Source organism: Artemia franciscana, chromosome 18 (assembly GCF_032884065.1).
Source record: "Artemia franciscana chromosome 18, ASM3288406v1, whole genome shotgun sequence".
NCBI lineage: Eukaryota > Metazoa > Arthropoda > Branchiopoda > Anostraca > Artemiidae > Artemia > Artemia franciscana.
In genome coordinates, this window is record NC_088880.1 from 10,816,976 (window position 1) to 10,841,410 (window position 24,435).

The following is a 24,435-nucleotide window of genomic DNA, read 5'->3' on the forward strand; positions in this document are numbered from 1 at the left end:
AACACATATACAGTGTTCATCATCAGCAGTAAAACTAAAAGACATTTTAGTTTTTGAACACTGTATATGTGTTCGAAATATCCAGTTAAATGATTTTATATCTGTTCACTGTCAATTAAAAGGTTTCATCCCTATTTTGAACTGTTTTACGTTTTTCTATCCCACTTTCTAAGGCTGTAATGAGAGAAAGGTTGAGATGGCTAGAACACGTTTTGCGGATGAAGGATGACAGATTGTCAAAGGTCGTTCTTTTCGGCTATCCATCTAGAAAACAAACGAAAAGCAGGTCGTCCTTGAATAGGGTGAAAATAGGTCATAAGAAATGGCATTAAGGAAATTGAAACTTATTGGGATGGTGTAAAAAAAGAAGATGCTCTAAATATATTTAGACGGAGAAGCATAGGCAACTGTGTGCAGTGAGTTGTTAGCAGTAGTAGTAGTAAAAGTGTACAATGCAAGAAATACTAACGCCCAACAAAAAGTTTGAGAGACATCATTAAAATTATAAATAGCTAATTTTGTATGCTGAGGTCTGACTTGGCCCCACCATTAAACAAGACAGATATGTTCAATGCAATAAAATACACAAAAATTAGAATTATTCTTTTTATGCGCCATCAGTCCCGCTGTTGACAACGAGTATGTTTGATTCTTTACCTATTATTAAACATATGGCCTTTTCACCTTACACATTTGCGCAGAAATTTGTTTTCGAAAGGAAAGGGGCGAATGGGAAACATTTTGCCAAAAACGGGTCAATTCTATGGAGCAATCATTCGGAAATCAGGGTATAACCATTGTAAACTTTGAAATTCTAGTTGGAAAGTTATTTTTTTATGATATGACATTTTTTTTAATTAATTTCTGCATGCAGAACCTTTTTCAGCGAATACGATACATTTTTTCTGCTTTGAATACCATCCAAAAAATTGTCCAATGCTACAACCCTATTGGTAATTAATTTCTTTTCAGCATTAAAAGACGTTTCGCTTTCATCCTGATATTTTGAGCTTTTTAAAGACCTTGACCTAGTATATGGTTCCACAAATTCCATAAAGGAAACAAAACTTAACACCCAGCCTTCAGCCGAATAATCCAGCAAAACCAATTATATTTCAACTATGCAAATTTGACAAAACAGTTGGGTTTGGATGCCTGATTTTGCATTACAGAAAATTCACCTCTTTCCATCATTTGCCCAAGTTTCGGACAATATTTCACTACTACCAACAACTCACAGCAGCACCAAGCCGCCAGAGGCCACACAGCTACGCACGCTGCTTCTCTATCCCAATCTACTCAGAGCCTCCCTCTTTACACCCTCCCAAGGAGCCGATATCATTCCTTACAACATCCCCCTCCATATTTGGGAGCCAACCTGCTTTCCATTTTGGCTTAGATAGTTGGCCGACAAGGACGATATTTGGTTCTCTTATCATCCTTCATCCGTAGAATGTGTCCTAATTATAACAACCTTTCTCTCATTATAGCACCAGAAAGCGGAGTTGAACTATATTTTTCATAGAGCAGACTGTCGAACTACAGAAGTTCACACAGAATCGAAAATTCACTCATTGCTGCAATTTAATCACCAATTTTGGTGATTTTAGTAGCTTTTTCTAGCAATTTAACAAGATAGAAAAATTCAAATTATATCGGGCAAATGAGTGATTTTTCCAACAATTTTTTTTTTTAACTCAATAGCAATGGAAGATGGAATTAGCACTGAAAATGACCTCACTGAGAAGCGGATAATGGCTGTCCAGTTCACAAAACTATTTACAAAAACAGGGAAAATGGACACAAAAGTGCAATTATGGTCCTGAAAGCATGGAAGTAGAGCAACACCCTGATCCATTTCAACTACGCTCTCTCAAATTTGAATATTTTGGCAATAAATGCTGGGTGTCTTGAAAATCCTGTGTAAACAAAATCAAAATTACCTCCTGATACGATTGACAAAAATTATCTACCGTAGGAATTTTTTCTGTGATAACCAACTGTAAAAGCGTAGGAAAATTAATCGCATCTCAGACACGATCATATTCCGGGGACAAATGCAACCATTTCGAACTTCATCTAAAACTAGTTTAACACTAGCTTTGGTAAGGCGTCCTAGCTGAGTGGGTTGGTGCACTGCTTTCTGGAACCTTTGTCTGAGAGGACGGTGTTCGCATCCTGGTGTACCCAATTATTTAGTTTGGGACTGGAGTCAGTGGCGTGACTGTAAGCCTAGGCAAAAATTCGCAATTAAAGTATTGCATTCTAACACTAGCGTCGGTAAGAACTCCACGGATGGATTTCAGAAACTGGTGTGATTTACGATGATTTAGTCCAAAGTGGATGCTACCATGGGCATACAGAGAGGGGCAGCTGCCCCCCCCCCTTAGAACTTCAAATTTACACTAGATATGGCAGAAAAATCAGACGGTTGAAAAAGCAGTTGAAAAAAGGCAGATGGCTAAAAAAGCAGCTGATAAAAGGTAGATGGTTGAAAAAGCTGGAAATAAACAGCTGGAATGACAGAATAAAAGTTAAACAAGAAGCAATTATCCATATAATGTCTTAGAAAGATTTATTTCTCATCCAAGAAGACTAATGCTGAAGCTTATTGATGACTTATGATTTTTGGTGATTACTTATTAATAAAGATTTCCTAGGTGTGATAACTTGCTGACAATGCAAGGTTTTGTGAACTGCCAATACAACTTCAGCTCCTCCCTCCCCCCGCTCTTCATCACGGAATTGGCTGCCCCTCTAGAGAAGAAGCTACGTACGCCTGTGGTTGCATCATATCTTAATATTAGAACCTATTCCTTTCTTAATAGTGCGGTGGTAATTCTTCAACTTCTCTTATAGTAAAAAAAAAAAATCGGAAATTAGATATTTAGAAGCATGATTACGCTGGCTCTTGAAGCAATGTTACCGATTCTTTTTTACTGGCCTAACAAAGCCATTCTTTTTCAAAAAAGTTGTCATTAAAATACGATTCAGATATTCCAAATAACGTGTCATTAAAAGGGAAAGAATCAGAGACAATTTTTAATTTTTTCGAACTCCTCTCAAATTCGTTTGTAACTTTGTCTTGTAAGATGGCGTAGCTATGGTGAATTCCTGCATAAATAAGATATGAGATAGACTGCTTGTATATCAGCCACGGCTTGAAAATGCTAAATTTTCGCATGAAATTTAGAATTTCGCAGGAATTGGTGGATCGTATATAAACACTGTCTTCTTATAGTTTTCATATAGTAAAGAAAATTCAGAAATTAAATATTCAGAAGAATTATTTTCCTGGCTCTAGAAGCAGTGTTGCTGGTTTTTTTCGACCTGACAAAGCTTTCTTTTTTTCAAATTTTTCTTTTTTTCTTTTTTTCAAAAGGAGTCAGAGACGCCTAGAAGGAATCCTTCTTTTCTAAATAACGGGTCATCAAAACGGAAAGAATCAGAGACCATTTTAATTTTTTCGACCTTCCGTAAAATTCATTTTATAACTCATTGTCTTTTAAGATGGCGCAGCTATGGTTAATTCATGTGTGAATAAGATATGAAAGCTAGAATGCTTGTATAGCTGACACGGCTTAAAAAGGCTAAATTTTCGCACGAAATAAAAATTGCCAAATTTTGTGATAGATCACAAGTTCTGGAATTACTAGACATACCTGTGTATCAACCACAGCTTGAAAATGAGTAACTAAATTTTTGGCCAAACGGAGAATATTCATGTACTTCTTCTGCGTATCTCGGATCCGCTCGATGTGATTCTCCAGATCTAAATGAAATGAACTTTTTGTCAATAAGATCAATTTATTATATTAAAATAATAATAAGAATGTTATAATAAAATAATAATAATAATAATAAATAATATATAATAATAATAAAAATGATAATAATAAAAAAAGTTAAGACAAAAAGGGTTAACACCTCAGAAGCTTTGCTCATAATAAAATAGAAATAAAATCTGCAGGGAAAGGCAGACAAAGGGAAAGATAGAGGCGAAGAAAAAGCGAAAAAAGCAGAGAGGACACGCAAAAACTGAGAGAAAGGTGATAGTGCAATTAACAATAAGTTAAATTTACAAAACGTTTTAAATATTCATAAAAGCGCGAAAACCAGAGGCGTAATTTCGTCAAAATCCTTGGGGGGGGGCAAAGTTGGAACAAATTTTCCCAAATCAAGTGAAGATGACTGTACAAACTGAAAATGAGCCATTTAGTGCCATACAGGTACTATATTGTGCTATAAAAGTACTCGGTACAAACCGAGGTCTGGGAGGAGCAGTTGCCCCCCCCCCACCCCATAGCAAATCACACTCCTGGTAAAAACCAATAAATTCCGTGATGAAACACCAATAGTGACAATACTCGGTATCACTTCAAGTTTATGAAATTTCCTTATGAAAATTCAAGTAATTTTCGTAAACTTATTTGCATGGGCACCCATAAGGGGGGAGGGGGACAACCCCCCTCCTGGCTGAATGACTCTACCTTATATTGTTACATTTTGCTTTTGAGATTTCTATTATACAACATTGTAAGTGTCGATTAGATCAGATAAGCCCCCCCCCCCACTGAAATTTGACTTATGGGCACCCATACTTATTTATATACTTTTTTGCAGGCCTCTTTGGACAAAACTTTTAGTGAAATAGCATCCGCCAAGCTTTAAGACGAGTTTATCTCTCGTGTTACTCTAGTCTTAGTCTCGTCTTACTCTCGTCTTACTCTAGTCCTTATCTCTAGTCCAACATCCCTGTGTATGAAGACAATTGAAGACTCTCTACTCGATTAAAAAATGGTGACATTTTTTTTTTTTTTTTTTTTGAAAAGGTGACACTTTTATTAATGGGAATTCTATTAAATTTGTTGTGACATTTATTAAATTAATGGACAATTGAAGACTCTCTACTCACTTAAAAATTATAAATTGAAAAGATGACTTTTTTATATTTATTGGCAAGGTGGCATTTTTATTAAATTATGAAATTTTCTATAAGAAATTTGCTACATAAAATCTACTATTGGTGGGACATAAGTCCAGAGGTTATTCCATACTTACCAGCCGATTTAGACTTTTTTCTCCATTTCACCCCTTTAATGATTAAACAAAACAAAAACAAGTTTTTTCAACTGAAAGTAAAGAGCAACATTAAAACTTAAAACGAACATAAATTATTACGTATATGAAGGGAGTTGCCCACTCCTCAACACCTCGCTCTTTACGCAAAAGTTATTTTATTACTTTTACAAGAGACTCTTATTGTTCTAATTAAACTACCCTTGTGCTTCAGGAGTCGTTCTTACAGAAATGGGACAAAATTCAAACATTAGCGTAAAGAGCGAGATGTTGAAGAGGAGGCAATCCCTTTCATATACATTATAATTTTTGTTCGTTTTAAGTTTTAGTGTTACTCCTTACTTTCAGTTCAAAAAAACTTGTTTTTTATTTGATTTCTGATCAGTTTTTTATATAATTAAATAAAAAAACATGTTTTTATACCTGAAAGTAAGGAACGACATTAAAACTTAAAACGAACAGAAATTACTTCGTATATGAAAGGGGCTGTCCCCTCCTCAACACCCCGCTCTTTACGCTAAAGTTTGACTCTTTCTCTCAGCTCTACTTTTCAAAACAGTAAAAAACTTTTGCGTAAAGAGCGGAACGTTGAGGAGGGAACAGCCCTTTTCATATACGAAGTAATTACTATTCGTTTTAAGTTTTAATGTCGCTCCTTACTTTCAGGTATAAAAACTTGTTTTTTTATTTAATTTCTGAGCGTTTTTGAATTAATGCATGTTGTGATTTTGGCTCTCCGCACATGAATAAATAAAACAAAATTTGCATTTCAATTTATTTTTTTGGCTAAATGGCTTTCTCATAGTTATGATCGGACGATTTTGAGAAAAAAGGAGGGCGGGAGTAGGCCTAGTTACCCTCTAATTTTTTCGTTATTTAAAAAGGCAACTAGAACTTTTAATTTTTTACGAACGTTTTTATTAGTAAAAATATACATAAATTACGAATTAACTTACGTAACGAACTTCTATATTCGTATGTTTTTAATACGTAAATGAAGGGTTCACCCCCTCGTCAATACCTCGCTCTTTACACTAAAGCTTAAATTTTGTCCCAATTTCTTAAGAATGACCCCTGAATCACAAAGGCCGTAGAATAAATAGTTGAAATTAATTAAATTACTTTAGCGTAAAGAGCGAGGTAATAGGAGGACATGGACCCCTCATATGCGTAATAATTTCTGTTTGTTTTAAGTTTTAATGCTGCTTCTTACCTTCAGTTGAAAAATCTTTTTCATATTTATTTTTTCATTGTTTTTTAAACAATGCTATAAAATCTTGCACCCCCTTCATGGAAATTCTCTTCACATATAACTAATTCCTCCATGGAAAGATCCCCTTACGTAACCCCTTCCCCTCAAACCCTCGCCCCAACCAAAAAAATCAACCTGAAAACGTATGTACACTTCCCAATAACTATTACTATATGTAAACACTGATCAAAGTTTGTAACTTGTAGCCCCTCCTACGGGGACTGTAAGGGGAGTAAGTCGTCCCCAAAGACTTAGTTATTAGGTTTTTTGACGGTGCTGAATAAAATGGCTATCTCAGAATTTTGATCCGGTGACTTTGGAAAAAATTAGCGTGGGAGGGGGCCTAGGAGTCCTCCAATTTTTTGGTCACTTAAAAAGGGCACTAGAACTTTTATTTTCCGTTAGGATGAGCCCTTTCGCGATGTTCTAGGACCACTGGGTCGATATGATCACCCCTGGGGAAAAAACAAACAAACAAATAAACAAGCTCCCGTGACCGATCTACTGGCAAAATACACGAAGTTCCACATTTTTGTAGAAAGGAGCTTGAAACTTCTACAAAAGGGTTTTCTGACACGCTGAATTTGATGGTGTGATTTTTCGTTAAGATTTGGTGACTTCTAGGGGGTGTTTCTCCCTATTTTCTAAAATAAGGCAAATATTCTCAGGCTCGTAACTTTTGATTGGTAAGATTAAACTTGATGTAATTTTATATTTAAAATCAGCATTTAAATGCGATTCTTTTGATGTAACTATTCGTATCAAAATTTTGTTTTTTAGAGTTTCGGTTACTATTGAGCCGGGTCGCTCCTTACTACCGTTCGTTACCACAAACTGTTTGATACCGGAAAATCCGGCGGCGCCTCTACGGAGAAATACCCCTCCCCACAGAATTATCCTCTAGACAATTCAATCCTGGTGAAAATTTACCCTGGACAATTGTTCTTAATATCTCCATGCGTATAATTGAGACGGAAAGAAGAAAGCAAGACATAAAACAATTTTGTATAGGAATTATGGCAGATTCTCTAGGTGCAAAATTTCCCTTGAAAAGTTTACCTCCTGGAAACTTCCCTCCCTATGGAAAAACTCTCCAGCAAAAAATTCGCCCACCATCCAAAAATTTATGCATACTTCCCAATAACAAATACTATGCGCAAACAATGGGGGAATTTTACAACTTAAAGACCTTTCCCCTTGGGCTGTGTGTGTGGGGGGGGAGGATATGTTATGTCCAAAGACATAGTTATTGGGCCTTTCAACTATGATGACCAAAATGGCTATCTCAAAATTTTGATCTCGGACGATTAAGGAGAATAGGTAGGGAGGGGGACTAGTTGCCCTAGATTCTTTTTGGTTACTAAAAAGGGCGCTAGAACTTTTAATTTCTGTTTGAATGTGCCCTCTCCTAATATTCTAGAAGCACTGGGTTCATACGATAACCAATGGGAAAAAAAACAAACAAACAAATTAACACACATCCATGATCTTTTTTCTGGCAAAAACTAGAAAATTTCACGTTTTTGCAGATATGAGGTTGAAACCACTAAAATAAGCTTCACTGATACGCTGAATCTGATAGAGTGATTTTCATAAAGATTCTTTGACTTTTAAAGGGTGTTTCCCCCTTTTTCGAAAATAAGGCACATTTTCCCAGGATCGTAACCTCTGATGGGTAACACTAAACTTAATGAAACTTGTATGTGTGGAATGAGCATAATAAGCCGATTCTTTTGATATATCTATTTGTATCAAAATTAACTTTTTTAGATTTTCGGTTACTATTGAACCGCATCGCTCCTTACTTACAGTTCGTTACCACAAACTGTTTGATCGACGGAACTTTCCGACCACTAAGGTCCTTGTGTTGGCCAGGACTGAACCTTGGGCAACGTATATCCAGTCAAAGGTAAATTTGCTGGTCCATTACAGGAGCCACATTCGTTAGCGTAAGTTGGACCCACAATGGTTAACGTAAGGTGGCTTAAACTCATACCGTCTGTCCTGTATTATTATTATCATTATATCATTATATATATATATATATATATATATATATATATATATATATATATATATATATATGTATATATATATATATATATATATATATATATATATATATATATATTATTACTTTTTTTGTCTTGAACAATTATTATTACTTTGTTTTAATTATGTTTATTACTGCGTCAAATCTAATAATTCCTTTTTGGAAGAAAAGATGGATATCAAATAAAATTATTACCAGTATCAATAGTCCGAGAAGACTTTCCCAATTTTTCCGCAATCATTTGTTTCGTGCATTTATATGTGGAAATACTCCATGACTTGAAAACATCTAACTTTGCAGCGGTCGGACTTCGGTTATCTCGTGCTAATTGAGAAACCACTTGACTACTTCCAGGTGGACCTATTCAATAGTAATGATGAATATGAAACATTTAAAGTATAACTGAACTCATTAATTCCAAGAATGATTCTGAGAAATGAGTTAGTTGAAAAAATAGTTTCAAGAAATGAGGACTTTTTTCTTACCTAGATAGTGAGAAACATAAATTAATGGGAACCCAAACCAAATGCCCCCCCCCCCCACAAGTAGCGCCATTGTTTCCCCGTTTCAGACGGACGTATTCAATAGTGATAATGAACATGAGATGTTTAGGGTATGGTTGAAAATCACTTCACGGACAAACTTTCCTGGACTTACTTACTTAGTTCCTCCTACGCTCACCGGCTGACGCATAAGGTGATAACAGTTCTTCTCCACAACGTCCTCTGAAGAGCTTGCGGCAACAGGTCTCCCAAATATGTTCTCGAAAGTGTAGCTTCCTTCTCAGGGTATCGGCTAAGCGTCATTCTCTGTCATCCCCGTCTTCTAATACCAGGGGGGCCAATAGCAATTATGGGGGAGCCTGCCATCACCCACACGGGGTAAGTGGCCTCAATACTGCCATCCACTACTCAGTATTTTCTGAACAATCAATTGTTGCTTTGTTTTTAGTCGTGCGAAGATGTCCGCAATTCTGTGAGACCAGTGTATTTCCAGAACACACTGTATGCAGTTATTTGCAAAGCGCTGGTATTCGTTTCTCAAGCTGTTTTGTAAGTGCCTATACAGAGCATCCCTATTTTAGTACATAGATAACCTTACTTTTTAGGATTCCGAGCTTGGTTTTCAGGTAGGATGCAGAGTTTTTCAAGAATTTACCAAGTTTGGTAAAAAGTATTGCCTGGCTAAGCAATACGTGTGATTTTGCGCTCCAGGCTTCCCATCAGAATTTATGAAGCTCCAAAAATACTTAAAAATTTGGCTATTTATTGGGTTTTTATTTAATTTAATGTTTAATTTTAATTTATTTAATAATTAAATTATATTAAGACATAAAAAATCAATTTAATCTTAATTTTTGTGTTAGAATTTAAAAAGTGTACGGTACCCAAAAAGCCAACTTGCTCAATATTTGAACTAAATAATTCCAAGAAAGTCGTACTTTTTTCTACCATGACAACGACAAACAAAGTCCGTGTACAAAAATATTTGGGCTATATAATGAATAGCTGTCCTAAGCGGAAAAGAAAATACCCTGTAAAAACAATTTGCAATAAATAACTAAGCAACGAAAAATGTATTGATATAGCCTGAACATCATCAACCGACAGAAAGTCAGTTAAGACTGATAAAAATGGTTACTCATACTGATCTTATGCTAATTGAGAAACCACTTGGCAACTTCCAGGTGGACCCATTTAGCAGTGATGATAGCTATGAGACGTTTTGAGCAGGGTGAACAATAACTTTCAAGGCCAACTTTCCGGTGTATTTTAAAAGTTATACCAGAACTAGATGAATTAAAATTTCAAGAATCAGCTCCAATATAAACTCCTGAAAGTTTCATTTTACGTGGCTTAAAAATTGTGGTATATTAAAAAAGACAAGTTTTAATGTCGCTCCTTACTTTCATTTAAAAAAACTTGTTTTTTTTTATTTAATTCCATCAAGTAGCTACTGGGAATAGTGGCATAGTGTTTATTTAAGCTCAGTCATTTAGTTTTATCGCCCACGCCTAAACGTTGTGCTTCTTTACAAGAAACAAAAAAGCACAGATATTAAGTAAAATGCAAATCTAATTGGTTTTATTAGATATAAAAGACACCGTGCATTAAAACTTTCTTAGTTGTAAAAGGATGCCAAAACCAACTACATCAGGTTCCATTTTCAAGCTACTCAGTAAGTCTAATTTTCACTAGGTCAAAGATTGATTGGAGGAAGTGTGTTGGTCTTAGTAGTAACAAATCACCTGCCATGGTAGGCTCCCATAAAGGTTTATTTTAAAATGTTCGAGAATTAGCCAGTAACACCAAGGGCCAAAATATTATCTTCTTTAGTAGATTTGATCCTTCGAATTTCAAAACTTACTTCACATTGAATACAAGTCAGTAATTTTGCTAAATATAAAATTTTGACAATCTCCTGACAAGAAATTATACATTATAGGATGAAGAAGGAACTAGGTCAGAATTTTTTCGTTGGCAAATCTTTCATTAATTTCTTTCTTTATTGGGATTTACAAGCTTTGGACTCAAGGTGATACGGTACCGTAAACGTCGGTTAAACGTTTTGCGAGCTTAAACATCGGTTGAGCGTCAGAAAGACAAGGGCCCATCAGCAAATTCTCCTAAGGGACTAGCCCTCATCAAGAGGTGTCGGGAATTTGTGGTTTGACATTGAAGTTTGACTGAAAAGACAGTGAGATTTTACGTCCCTTTTGTTGGTGAGCTTGTCAATCAATGCGGGTGACACCACAGGGAACTCCCAAAGCCACCAAATTGCTCAAATGATAATCCGTTTGGCCTGATTTTTGGAGTTTTCCTAGCAAGTACGCTAGAGCATTTTTAGGGACTGCTGTTTCCTGAACTTTAAAAACAAAGTCTACTTAACTTAATCAAAAAAAAAATTCATATTTTCCAATAATGTAAATTTCCTTAAAACTGAACATCTTTATCTCAAGCATGAAAAGCCAAAAGTTAAATGGTTTTACTAAGGTTCCTTGGAAAGTTGAAGTTGGCTTTTAGTTTTCTGTTGTTTATCCGAATTTCTTACCCAAGCTCTACAAGTTATGGCAAGACTGCACATCGATTCTAAGTAGTTTGGTAATACAATCTGAAAAATTCTATTATGGAAAAGATAGGTTCTTTAATCCTTTAATGTACCATATCACCTTAAAAATACATATTCAGAACAAATAATTTAAAAATAATTAAATAAATAATACTTAAACAAATGGTAAATAATTTAAATGTGTAATTACTTTAAAAAACAAATATAAGGGTTCATGGTTCAGGAAAGCCTGGAGGTCTTCACGACAATTTCTAAAACATAGTCATTTATTCTTCCATCACCCATGGTTTTTGGAAGATAACTCCCAAGGTCTTTTTTTTACTTCTTTGCGTTTTAGAAAAAAAGAATTATTACTGAAACTGTAAACACTACATGAATTTGATTACAATTTTGAACCTAGCATACAAATTTGCATTAGGGAAATGTCCCAAACGTCCAAATTTACACATTATTCAGGATATCCGAACCTGTTCAGTTTTGCAAGAAAAGAAACAGTAAAAAAAAAAATATCTCAAAAAAATGGTGAGAACCAGAATAAGTCTGAAGATCTGTTTGAATTTAGCATAAAAATTTGCATTAGATACAGTTCCTAAACATAAGAAACTTTTGTACAGAAACCACAAAACAACCAGATTTGGTAAAAAGAAACAGTAAAAATTATTACGCAAAAACTGTCGGTAGTAGAATAAATTGAGAGCGCGTTTGAAATTGGTATAGAATTTTGTATTAAGATGCTCTTATTAATAGCTCCCTTTCTCCTGCTTTGGAACCCAAAATTTATTGGTTGATGATATTGATCCTAAAAAGATGTCATTATTACTTACAGCACGCTGATTGTTATCAACAGGCTGATACATATTTTTTTTGAATATAGTTAAAATAATCCAATAATCAGTTAAAGTATTCCTGTAATTTCAAAGAGATGAATGGGACCTGCTATTGGATTTGCAGACCTCGCAAACATATATAGAAGGTTAAGCAAAATACACTGAATCTAAAGAACTTGTAAATTCCAAAACAAGCAGATTTCCCAAAAAGAAAAGTAAAAGATTAGACCAAACTGTTGGCAGGCCTAAAGAATTAATCTGGTTTTAAATTTATAATTTAAACTGCAATAAAATATATGCACCTAAACTTGAGAATTAGATAAACAAGACATTACAACAATGCGTCTGAATCATTAAAATAGGCTAATGTATCATACTTGAATTGACAGTAATTCCATTGTTTGGCAGTGACAAAGGTCTTGGGACAGAGAATGGTTGTTCATCTGCAGTAGCTGAGTAGGCTCTTCCAACTGACTCTTGAGATCTACTTGGTTCCATATCTGTTGGATATATGTCCAAAACTACAAAGGAAAAAGGATACTTAAAAGAAAACCTTGGGAAATTTATTGGCCTGCTAATAAAAAAACAAAAATTACTATTAACTCTTGACCCTACTCTATAGTAGCTGATTAGGCTTCCAACTAACTTTTGAGATCTACTTGTTCCACATCTTACATTCTGAATTTTCCATGTGCAGGGCCCTCAGTGCAATTAGGGAAATATCCACTGTCCCTAATCAAGTTTAAAAGTCATGTTTGTGCAAACGTTTTTTAAAAATGGTTCATACCATTTTTGGAACTATTTAAGGTTTTTGATTTCTTAACTGCTTCTGGGAGTGAGTTCGAGGCCCCTGTAGCTCAGATACTCTAAACACTGGCCCTGAATATATCTATAGCTAGAGGTCTGAATACTTTTTCGTGGTGTCCTTTTGTGTTGTTTGATTTTATTTTCTCAAGACTGTGTTTTGCTTTTTTCAATTGTATCTGGTTTCCTCTTAAGGTTCATTTACATATTCCAGAAATCCGTCCGGATTCAGTAATCTGTGCAGAGATTCTGTCCATTTTCGTGCCTGAAAAACTCTCTGGCTTCCCGCAACGATTTGGTCAAATAAGGACGGATTCTTGGCAAGGTTTTTAAATGAATAAAGACGTGACCACTGAACATCAAAATCTTTGTTGTTGTTTTTTTCAAACTGAATTTCTTTCTCTTTTTGTCTTGTGCCTCCTTTGCAGCATAAGGACTAAAGCAAGAGTCAAATTATCCAATAACCTTCTTTTTGAGCTTACCCTCATCTATACTGATGCCTTTATTTGAAAACTGTGCCTTAAAACGTAGCGTTTTCTGGGCCATTGTTCAAAAACCTATGGACAGATTACCACATGCATTTCGGCAACGTGTAAAGGAACCATTTTTCGCCTATATATCAGGGTGGGTTATGTTCAGTTTGGACAGTCGCTCTTCATAGCTTAAGCGTTTCAGATCTGCAAAGAGTTTGGTGGTGCGTCTTTGGACTCTTTCCAGCGCAATTGAGTCTATTTTATAGTGGGGTCTCTGAATTATATCCCCATAGTCTGTTTTAAGTTTGACAATCTCTGAGTTCGATTGTAGAAGTGCTCAAAACTTCATCTGATCAGTCTGATAAGATATGATGCTTTAGAGATCGTCTTCTGAAAGTGCTCATGGAATGTTAACTGTGAGTCACCAATAATATCAAGATCTTATTCAGAGTCAACCAGTGTTTGATCATTTATTGTTAGCTGGGGGATAGAATGTATTTTTCTTTTCTATGCACATGACTTCAGTTTTTGATGTGGCAAAGTTGAGAACTAGGCTTAAGAAGTTCTCAGCTAGAATGGCATATTGATGCCTAGTAATGTATATACTAGTATAAAGATATGCCATAGGGGTGTAAGAAATATCACCTGTATTTTTTTTTCAAGACCACATTGTCTTTCTATGACAAAACAAATGATAATTACAATAGAGATAGGTCCTTTTATTAGACAGTGAAAAACACAGACAAAAGTTACTGGATATTTCAAATGCATACATCAGTGATCATCATCAATAGCAAAACTAAAGTATTACAATTAAGACAAACTATATTTATACAAAAATAATTACTTCCAGGTCACAGATAGTTTCTGGTCCATTAGCTTAGAGTTCATTTAAAGTCTTGAGTTCTTTAATATTGCCTAAAAGGCCCTATCCCTATTGGAACTACCCTTATTGGAAAAAAACCTATCCCTATCAGAACTCTTATTTGTTTTAAAATATAAAATAATAGGAATTTAATGTCAGATGTCAGAAAAACTGGATTGGTAGCTGTTCGCCTCCCTGTCAAAACCTGGAACCACCACTGCCTTTGAAAAACTTCTAGTTTTTTTTTAAACACTTCGTCTTTAGAAATCCTTTTTTAATTAACACAAAAAAACTTATGCTACAAAATTCTTGAAAATATTTTTTTCTTTATATTTTTACAGTTATATCAACACCAAAATGCTCATTTTTGATTAGGTTCAGATAAATATAATAAACCATAGGAAATACAAATGTCAAAATTGCTGCTCTTCAGCAGAGGTGCCAATGTGAGGGGGAGGATTTGTCTCAACTCACATTCTGAAAAATGCCTTTTTTGTTTCATGATTAGCAAAAATTGAAGACACCCCCCCCCTGATTTCAGTGAATTGACTCTCCAGCCCTTCAGAAGGTTAATATTCCTTTATATCTGACCTTCCTAACTATACAACTGATGAAAACAAATTTTGACTTCATAACATGTCATTTATTTTTATTTATGTTTTATAATTAGTTTTTAACCCTAAAACTCAAAAGGACTCTAAATTCTACGAAAATATGAGCAGAAAGATGTCATTAAACAACCCTCGGACGGCAAGTATTTTCCCCAAAAGTCACTCACCATCCAGATTACAACAGCCTCGAGCTGTTTCTGAGCCTATCCCAGTTTTGTCTCCCATTCGCTGCGTTACTTCCAGATATGAAAAAACCTTTGTCCCCTTCATCACAGAAAGAATAAATAAAATAGCCAACTAGTTTCTCCTCCCCCCCCCCCCTTTTTTTTTTTTTGTGAGGTGCTTTAGGTCGTTACACTAATTTGCTTGCCTCCCGCTGTTTTGGTTTAGTTTCCCTTTTAATTCATATGTGTTTTTCGTGTGTTTTATGCTTCGTTCTTTTTTTTGTGAGTTTTTGGACTTTTTTTTAGTGTCCCTTTTAATTTGTAGATATATATGTTTATTTCTTGTTCATTTCTGTGTTATTATACTTTTTTTGTCCCCTTTCCTTTTTTTTCTGACTTATATATTTATTTATTTATTTTTTTGACTCATAATTTGATTATTTATTATTATTAGCTTTGTGTTTTTTGCTTTGTTTGTTTTATTAGTCGACTCCGAAGTCCGAATTCGGCCCTTTGAGGGCTTGTGATAGTGATTTTTTCGAAATAAATATCTTATCTTATCTACTCTCTCCAAAAAAGTTTCTGATCCCTCCATGCTCAGGTTTGGATGCTTAATTACCAATGACATAGTAAGTTAAGATAAAATAACTATAGATTTCAAGCAGTTGTTACAGATAAAGGTTTTATCCCTTAATTGACTTTAAAGTAAGAAATCAAGCAGTATATTATAAATGAAAAAGCATAGATATGCACATAACTGCATACAGGAAGGTAAACCCTCAAAATTTATCTGAGGAACATTCTCTTCCTGGTCAAATAGAAAAATGTTGACAAAAAACACAGTTTTAGAGTTTGACCCCCTCTTCTTGAAATACATTAACACTGCCTCCCTCCCAGATTGATTTAAATGCCTCCCAAAGGAAGATTTAGACAGGAAAACATTGTTTTAGTGATTTCAACCCTCACCCCTCTTCCAGACAAAAACACATTGGCAAAAATCCTAATACGAAACCTCCTAATTTTGTGCGCATACACCCATGTTTCTTTTCTTGGCCAAAAGCCACTGACCTCATTTGATCTCAATAAATAAATTCATGAAACTTTGACCCAGACTTGTGGGCCTACTTAAGACTAAAATATTTAGTTCAGCAACTGCTATACTGATAAATAAATAAACAGACTATATAAATAAAGTGCTCCTACCAGCAGTGTTCATAACTTCTTACAACAGGCAAGTTGAAAATCCTTTTGAGCAGGGATGTTCAAAGAGTACTCTAAAAAAAATACTTAGTGTCAAGCATAACACAATAATTTACCAATTTAAACTCTTATTAGTTAGAAAAAGATACAACTTTTGAGTTTTGCTTCCATATTCCTATATACAAGTATGATGCATGGTATAAAAAAATACTTTAAACTGGAACTAATTCTTTCTTTCTTTTTTTTACTGCCATCCAGGTAGCTGTTTGTTGGTACAACAGACATTAGGCTAATTTTGCTTGCAAAATCCTATTTTGTATACCAAAAAACTATCATATCTCCCAGCTCAAAACTGTATATTTAAAATGATGTTTTGGCCAAGTGTACTTTTAAAGACTGCAAGAAATTCATAATTCTACAGACCTAATTTACAGAAATTAGCTGATCCTGACATAAATTTTGTCACATCATAATACTCAATTGTAAATTTCACCTGGGGTCTTCCCCCCCCCCCTCTCCTTGTTGCAAGTGCATGGTTAGCAAAACAAATTGGGACATTTTTTGGGATTGAACCCACTTGCAAAAAATAGAAGGACTTGAAATATATATGAAGCAAAACTACAGTACTAAAAAAAAACTGGCACCATAGCCAAACAATAACCATGGGAGTTTGGTGCTATGGTGCAGAAGGCACAATCTGGGAAATTCAAGTTACATCAATGCAAAAGATACTGAGGAGAAATTATATCTGCTTGTGCAGTTATATTTGCACTAAATACTAGTAACTATATTAGTGAAAATATATTTATGTAACAGATACAATTACAGTTTGATTTTTTAGACTGCACTGTGAAATATCACCATATTTGTATCCATTCAAAATTCGCCCCAGAAAGCGGGATTGAACCACACTTTTCGTACAACCTACTGTTTGAAATACGGTCAGTCAGCCGGGTACCCAGAACAATCCGTAGGCAATTTCTCTGGAAAACATCTAGTAAATTTTCATCTGCTTTTCAGAGTGTCCATGCTTCAGAGCCATATTTGACCACTGTCATCACTGTAGCTTCCAATATTCTAATCTTGGTTTGTAGGCTTATCTTTCTATTCTTCCAAACTTTTTTTTACTGTGAAAAAACACCCTGATCTTTAGCTATTCTACTTTTAACATCTTCACTGCTCCCACCATCTTTACTAATAATACTACCAAGGTAACTGAAGCTCCCAACCTGATCAATCTTTTCGTTACCTAAGGTCACCTGTTCATCTTCACTTATTCCTAGCCTTAGTGACTTAGTCTTCTTAACATTAATTTTCAAGCCTATTTTAGCACCCTGAACTCGTAAAACCTCTAAAAATTCATTCATTTTGCTCACACTTTCATCTAATATGCTTAAATCATCAGCATAATCTAAGTCCAGGAGCGTTCTTCCTCCCCATTTGATTCCATGGTCTCCAATTGCCTTTCCTGTGCTCCTTAAGACGAAGTCCATCAAAATGATCCATATAAAGGGGGATAGAACACAACCCTGCTTAACTCCTGATTTAATACAAAACCAGTTGCTAACCACATTTCCTACCTTAACCGCAGCAGTATTATTCTCGTACATAGCGCAAATCACTTTAATGTATTTTTCTGGTATACCATATAATGATAAGACCTTTGTTAACGCTGTTCTATCAACAGAATCGAAAGCTTGCTCATAATCGATAAAACTAAGGACCAAAGGTGTTTGACAACGAAGGGACTTCTCAATTATTAACCTAAGAGTGAAAACATGGTCGACACATCCTCTACCTTTTCTAAAACCGCATTGTTCTTCCCTTAAAACTTTGTCTACAGCATGTCTCAGTCTAAAAAGTATCATATTACTCAGTAATTTGCTACCTACAGAGACTAGACTAATGCCTCGATAATTACGACATTCACTCTTGTCACCTTTCTTATACAGTGGTTTAATTACGGTTTTCCTAAAATCATTGGGTACTTCCCCTTTTTCAAAAATCATGTTCATAATCTTCAGTAGCTTATTCCTAACCTCAGAGCCACCATATTTAAGGAACTCATTAATCATACTATCAGCACCTGGGGCCTTATTATTTTTTAATCCTTCTAGTACTGTCGCTAATTCTTCCTCACTAAACAAATCTTCCTTCACATCCAAGGTATCACAAACTTTTTCATCTATATCTTTTCCTGCAACTGTATCTTGGTTTAGCACATTCTCAAAATGTTCCACCCATCTTTCTTTAACTTTTTCCTTATCACTAATTGTGGCCCCATTTCTATCTTTAACTGGGACTAGTCCAGATCAGCTACTCCCTTTCAATTTATTAACATGCCAGTATAATATTTTACTATTATGCCGTCTAGCCGCATCTTCCAGATCCTCAGCAATTTTATCCATCGCCTCCATTTCACATCTCCTTAGTTCATATTTTAATGCTTTCTCCACTTTCTTTACATTCCTTTTGTTTTCATACGACCTATCGCTCAGATAATTCTTATACAAACCCCTTCTACTCTCTATTAAACCTAAAGCTTTTTCACTAATATTCCTAGTTGCTGTCTTAGCACTCTTCCCTAGGACGCCATCAGCAACTTCACAAATTGTTTTTCTTAAATTATTCCATCCATCTTCCACATTGTCAAATTTTAAACCCTCAAGTTTAGTACTCAACTGTTCCTGGAATTTTTTTCTCAAATTTTCATCCTGAAGTCTACCAACATCATAACTTTCCGGGAGGGAGTTACTCTTCCAAAATTTCAGCTTTAAATTAACCTTAGACACTACTAGATGGTGATCTTTACTTTTAACATCAATAACAGCACTCCTATACACCCTAGTATCTTGTATTGATCCTGCTAGTCTTCTGTTTACAATAACATAATCAATAAGGTTTGCTGTCTTACCATCACGTGAATACCATGTCAACTTATGGGCCATTTTGTGACCAAACACTGTATTGGTTATAACTAGGTTGTTATACCTACAAAATTGCAAAAGCCTATAGCCATTACTGTTTTCTTTTCCTACACCAAATTTACCTAGGCTAGGATACCATCTATCCCTATTTCTACCAACCTGGGCATTAAAATCTCCTAGCAAAAACACCATATTTCTACCTGGTACCCTGTCTATTTGCTCCTGTAACTGTAAGTAAAATTCATCTGAGTCACTAGTATCTCCATCAGTTGGTTCAATGGGGGCATATACTACTATAACTGATACCCTAAACTTTTTAGTCATAAAATGAGCAATTAGTATTCTATTATTAATACCTTCCCAGCCTAAACAAGACTTAGCAGCTTCCTTATTCATCATGAGCCCTACTCCCTGTCTATGTACCCCATCCTTCCTTCCTGAGTAAACAAATTCTATGTCACCTAATTTCATGCTTCCTACCCCTGGGATATGAGTTTCTGAAACTCCTAATAAATCCAGTTCAAACCGTTTGAATTCGTCAGTCAAAATGTCGATGCGATAGTCATTTTTTAACGTCGTAACATTCCAAGTTCCAATTTTCATGTTCTTTAAATCTTTGAAATTATTTTGGCCTCAAGAAAAGCAGTGATCCCAGATACCAGTGCAGGATGGGGACCAACATATCTTCTCAAGTCTACACCAAAGCGCTTAAGCCAGCTTAGAACCGGACAGCAAGAAGTCCCTGGGACCTCCAGTAAGTTGGAGGCTTTGTGCAATCCTGGGCCCATCTTGGTCACAACATGGTTTTCAGCACTTGGTGATGCTCTTCTATCAACAAGAGTCGAAATCCTGCACAGACAGTCCCAAGCCTATTACCTCCGACTCATTATATATTCATGCCTACAAATACTATGCTACTACGGGGAGGCAGCCCATAGTAGATAAATCAGCTAGGAAGAGGTTTTTCAGCCCGAAAACGCCCATCAAAGCAAACCAAGCCCAGAAAAATATCCAATAATCAGAATCCCGTATGAGTGCTGTGTTGTTTACTAGGCTATAATTTCCTCGAGGGGCGCCACTCCTCAAGTGGGAAAAATTGACTGCAAGTTTCCCAGTCTTGCAGGTACCCCGAAAAGGGTCAAGGCAGCCCTTTACAGAGGCTGTTGTCCATAATTCTGGATCTTACGCCCTGCTGCAGTTGTCCTCCTATAGAGGATCCTCCCACAATGGTGTTCTGCTTCACCATGCAATTTAACCCATTACAATTTGCCATGGCAATTTGCCATGTTAAATTTGCAATTGCAGTTTAGTTTTTACACTGAAATTTGAAAATATCACCATATTTGTGAAAATATTGCCATGCAAAATCTAGAATTGCATTTTGTTTTTGCACTGTATGAAAATATTAGCACCATATTTGTAAAAAAAAAATCCATGCAGAGTACACCATTGCAGTCTGATTTTTGCAATGTACCATAAAATTATCACCACATTCACGATAATAGTGCCATATAAAACTTTTTGACATATTTGAGACTTAATTTTTTTTCTAAACTTTCATCACAATTAGTTTGCAAGTTAAAGAACCTTTGTTGCTTTCAAAACCATACTAAACTGAAATTAAAGCAAAATGTTTACATAATCTGTATGCTAATTTCCATTAAACAACTTTTGTACTGAGCTGCAAACCAACCATTGTGGGGTACAACTAAAATAATCATAATGAAATCCCCTACTTTTTGCATGTTACCTATGGCTACATGTATTCACTAGAGAGGGGGAGGGGGCTTGGTTGCAATTCCAATGGTAGTGAATACTATGCTTGGAAAAGGGATTGAAAGATAGATTAGATTGTAAATTTATCTCTTACCCTTAAATCTTCTTAGCCAACCTAAAATAAAAACCATAAGTTTGTCCAAAATTACAATACTTTTTGTCATCCAATTTCTCAGTCAGATAGAGCAGAAATTCCAAGGGCATTTGCCAAGAGAACTAACTGGAGAGAAAAAAATATGTTAAGAAAACAATTCTTGCATCACAATATGCAGAATAATCACAGTTATCACACCTTGCTTGCAGCCTCACTACACTTTGCCCTCCTCTCCTAATGTGCAAATACATAGCCTGAATTATATATTTTCTATCATAATAAAACAATTCTCACTTCATAATGTGCAGAATAATCATAGTTAACAAATTTTGCATGCAGCCCTGCTATACTTTCCTCTCCCCCCAATGTGCAAATACATAGCCCAAATTAAATATTTCCTATCTATTCTCAATTGTTTCAACCCATGTACCTGTAAGTTGAATCACAAAACTGAAAAAACAAGTTACAGGTGGCAGAATGCACTGAAAGTATATAATTTGGGCTATATATTTTCCATTAGGAGGTGTTGGGGGTAAAGTGTAGTGAGGATGCATGCAAAATGTGTTAACTATGATTTTATTCTGCATATTATGAAGCAAGAATTGTTTTCTTAAGATATTTCATTCTCTCAAGTTAGTTTTCTAGACAAACACTATTCCATGAGATACCTGAGAACTGGCATAACATTAGAAAGCTGAGTAGACTACTCCAATGAACTAATCCTATCTGGTGGTTTACCAAATATTTGCTCCAGCTTAAATTATATGTTTTATATAGCTAAGCTCTGTCAGACTAAACAAATGCAACTGGGTTAATCATTTAGAAGGTGAGGCAATGGTCTATAATTTGAGATTTTGAATCCTTCCAACAGTAGCAAACACATTATGCAATTAACCCCTCTATATTTCATCCCTCCCTAACCTAATGTTCAAATATATTATAAAACTTAGATATCTTCAATGTATTCTCCCTTGTTTGTATGTATCTCTTGTTTCTACCAATGTACTTGAAAATTGAAGCAACTGAACCAGAAAAACAAGAGACAGGTGGCACAGTGCAGTGGGAATATACAACTTGGGCTATAGCCTATATTTGTGAACTGGCCTAAAAGGTTATTTGGGTAAAATTCTACTTTAGTGACTTTTGGCTATCTTGGAAAGGGGTTAGGCTGGGAAAATGAAACTTTTGGGGATGGGTCTACAGGCTAAAGTATATCCTGGGAAGGTATTTTGAAGTACCCACCTCCACTCCTCCCTCTAGAGGGCCCTGAAATTTGCCTACATGACAGGTCTGTACCTATTGAAATTTTGACAAAACAACATTTTACCTTAATTTTCAGTTACCAGTTGCTTTTTCTCTGCCTTTAGTTCTGAAAATGCAATTCTTGTTATTTGAGTAGAATTCTGAACCATATCAATGTTTTTTGTTGTTTTTTTTAAATTTAGGAAATGTATATGGATATCTTTAAAGCCTTATAAATTGGGATTGAGCAAAGTTGTGAAGCTGAAAACAATTTGATTGTATTTCATTTAAGCAGAAGATCTATTTTGCAAGGTTTCACTTTTATAACACACATATTTCTAAAGGCCATCAAAGGTCAGGGCCCTCTAGAGAGAGAACGAGTGGAGGTGGGTACTTTAAAATACCTTCCTGTGACATACTTTGGCCTTTAGATTCATCCCTGAAAGTTTCATTTTCCTAACCTCACCCCTTTCTGAGGTACCAAAAAGTCACCAAAGTAGAATTTTACCAAATGAAAATTTCATTAATGAATCTCAGGCCAAAATCATTTGCTAAGAAGGTACTGCCAAGCTTCTATGTTAACCCTCTTTGTATTTTTAAGTCTTAGAAATTTGCCTACTTGACTGGTTGATTTGTCTTCTTCACTGGCTGATTTGTCTACTTGACTTAGGCTATTGAAATTTTGACAAAACAGCATTTTACCTTAACTTTCAGTTATTAGTTTCTTTTTTTCTAGTTTTAGTTCTGAAAATGCAATTCCTTCTAGGCTATTTGAGCAGAATTATAAGCCCTAGCAATGAGTTTTTTTCTAAATTTTGGAAATGAGCTAGGACATCTTTGAAACTTCATAAATTGGGATTGAACAAAGTTGTGAAGCTGAAAACAGTTTTATGGTAGCCTACTTCATTTAAGCAGAAAAACTGTTTGGCAAGATTTAACTTTCACAACATAAAGGTTTTTAAAGGTGACTGCACTCTAGAGGGAGAACAAGTAGAGGTAGGTTTTTAAAAGGTCAATGTTCCTATTACTTGAACAATTGTTTAGGGTCATGAAACTATTGTTAATAGATACATTTTGACTTTTTGGACATCTTTTCTCTCTTGCAAAACTACCACAAACTCACTGTTGTGGAGTTATCATCAAATATTTGAAATCATGAATCTGTAATAGTTTAGAAACAAATTTATGCTATATATTTGCACATCAGGGGGGTGGGGGTAAAGCATAGCATATATTAAATACGTAAACTAACCATTGTTGTATTTAATATATGCTATGCTTTACCCCCCCCCCCCCCCCCTCTAATGTGCAAATATATAATAACTCCATAACAGGAGTTTGCAGTAATTTTGCAAGAGAGAAAAGATGTTCAAAAAGTCAAAATGCATCTATTAACAAAAGTTTCATGACCATAAGCAATTGTTCAGGTAATAGGAACAATGACCCTTAAAAATACCTTCCCAGGACTGTCTGTAGGCTAGGCCCATCCCTTATAGTTTCATATAGCAAAAAGTTAACAAAACTAGGATTTCGCCTATAGCTTTACCGGCCTTTGTGATCTGAGCCTTGACAAAGTTTGTTAGGCTAAGACCACTCATTTTGAGAGAACAATAGGCCTAGGCTACCTCATGCTTGAGAGGGCAACACCCATGTGTTGAATTAGGCCTATCTGTGGTGGTTTAAACTATAGAACATTTTATGGGAAAATTGACGACACTTTTTCATTTTAGCCTAGTATCTATTCCATACCTGATATAGCTATCCCTATCAAAAGTAGGTTAAGCTGTCCTAGCTTTTCATTTTCTGTTGGTGCTTCTCAAAATGAGCGAAAGTCCATTTTTAGGTCGGGACAAGATGAGTGAGACAAGCAGCATCGTACGACCGCTTACGATGATTAATTAAAAAAAAACGTTTTTCTGAGGGAAATAAAGAGCGAAGTTGAAACTTAAAACAAACAAAAATTATTACTTCACAGCCTATTTATCCTATAGTGATAAAA

The 24,435-nt window shown here is 35.2% G+C and overlaps 1 protein-coding gene across 3 annotated transcripts in view; it reads right to left on the reverse strand.

The window, feature by feature from the left end:
- LOC136038596 (arfaptin-2-like) overlaps positions 1–24,290 on the reverse strand; it is a 46,994-nt gene extending 22,704 nt beyond the window's left edge. The window contains exons 1-5 of one of the 3 annotated variants that reach the window (XM_065721801.1): positions 24,186–24,290; positions 16,401–16,471; positions 12,658–12,801; positions 8,580–8,744; positions 3,663–3,772 (exon numbers count right to left, since the gene is read on the reverse strand). In XM_065721801.1, the coding sequence (XP_065577873.1) occupies positions 3,663–3,772; positions 8,580–8,744; positions 12,658–12,801; positions 16,401–16,413 (432 nt within the window). In that variant the 5' untranslated portion in view covers positions 16,414–16,471; positions 24,186–24,290. Of the gene's footprint in view, positions 1–3,662; positions 3,773–8,579; positions 8,745–12,657; positions 12,802–16,400; positions 16,472–21,194; positions 21,255–24,185 lie in introns of those variants that run through there. The other 2 variants (XM_065721802.1, XM_065721803.1) reach the window with 2 other exon arrangements.
- Between the last annotated feature and the right edge of the window lie 145 nt (positions 24,291–24,435).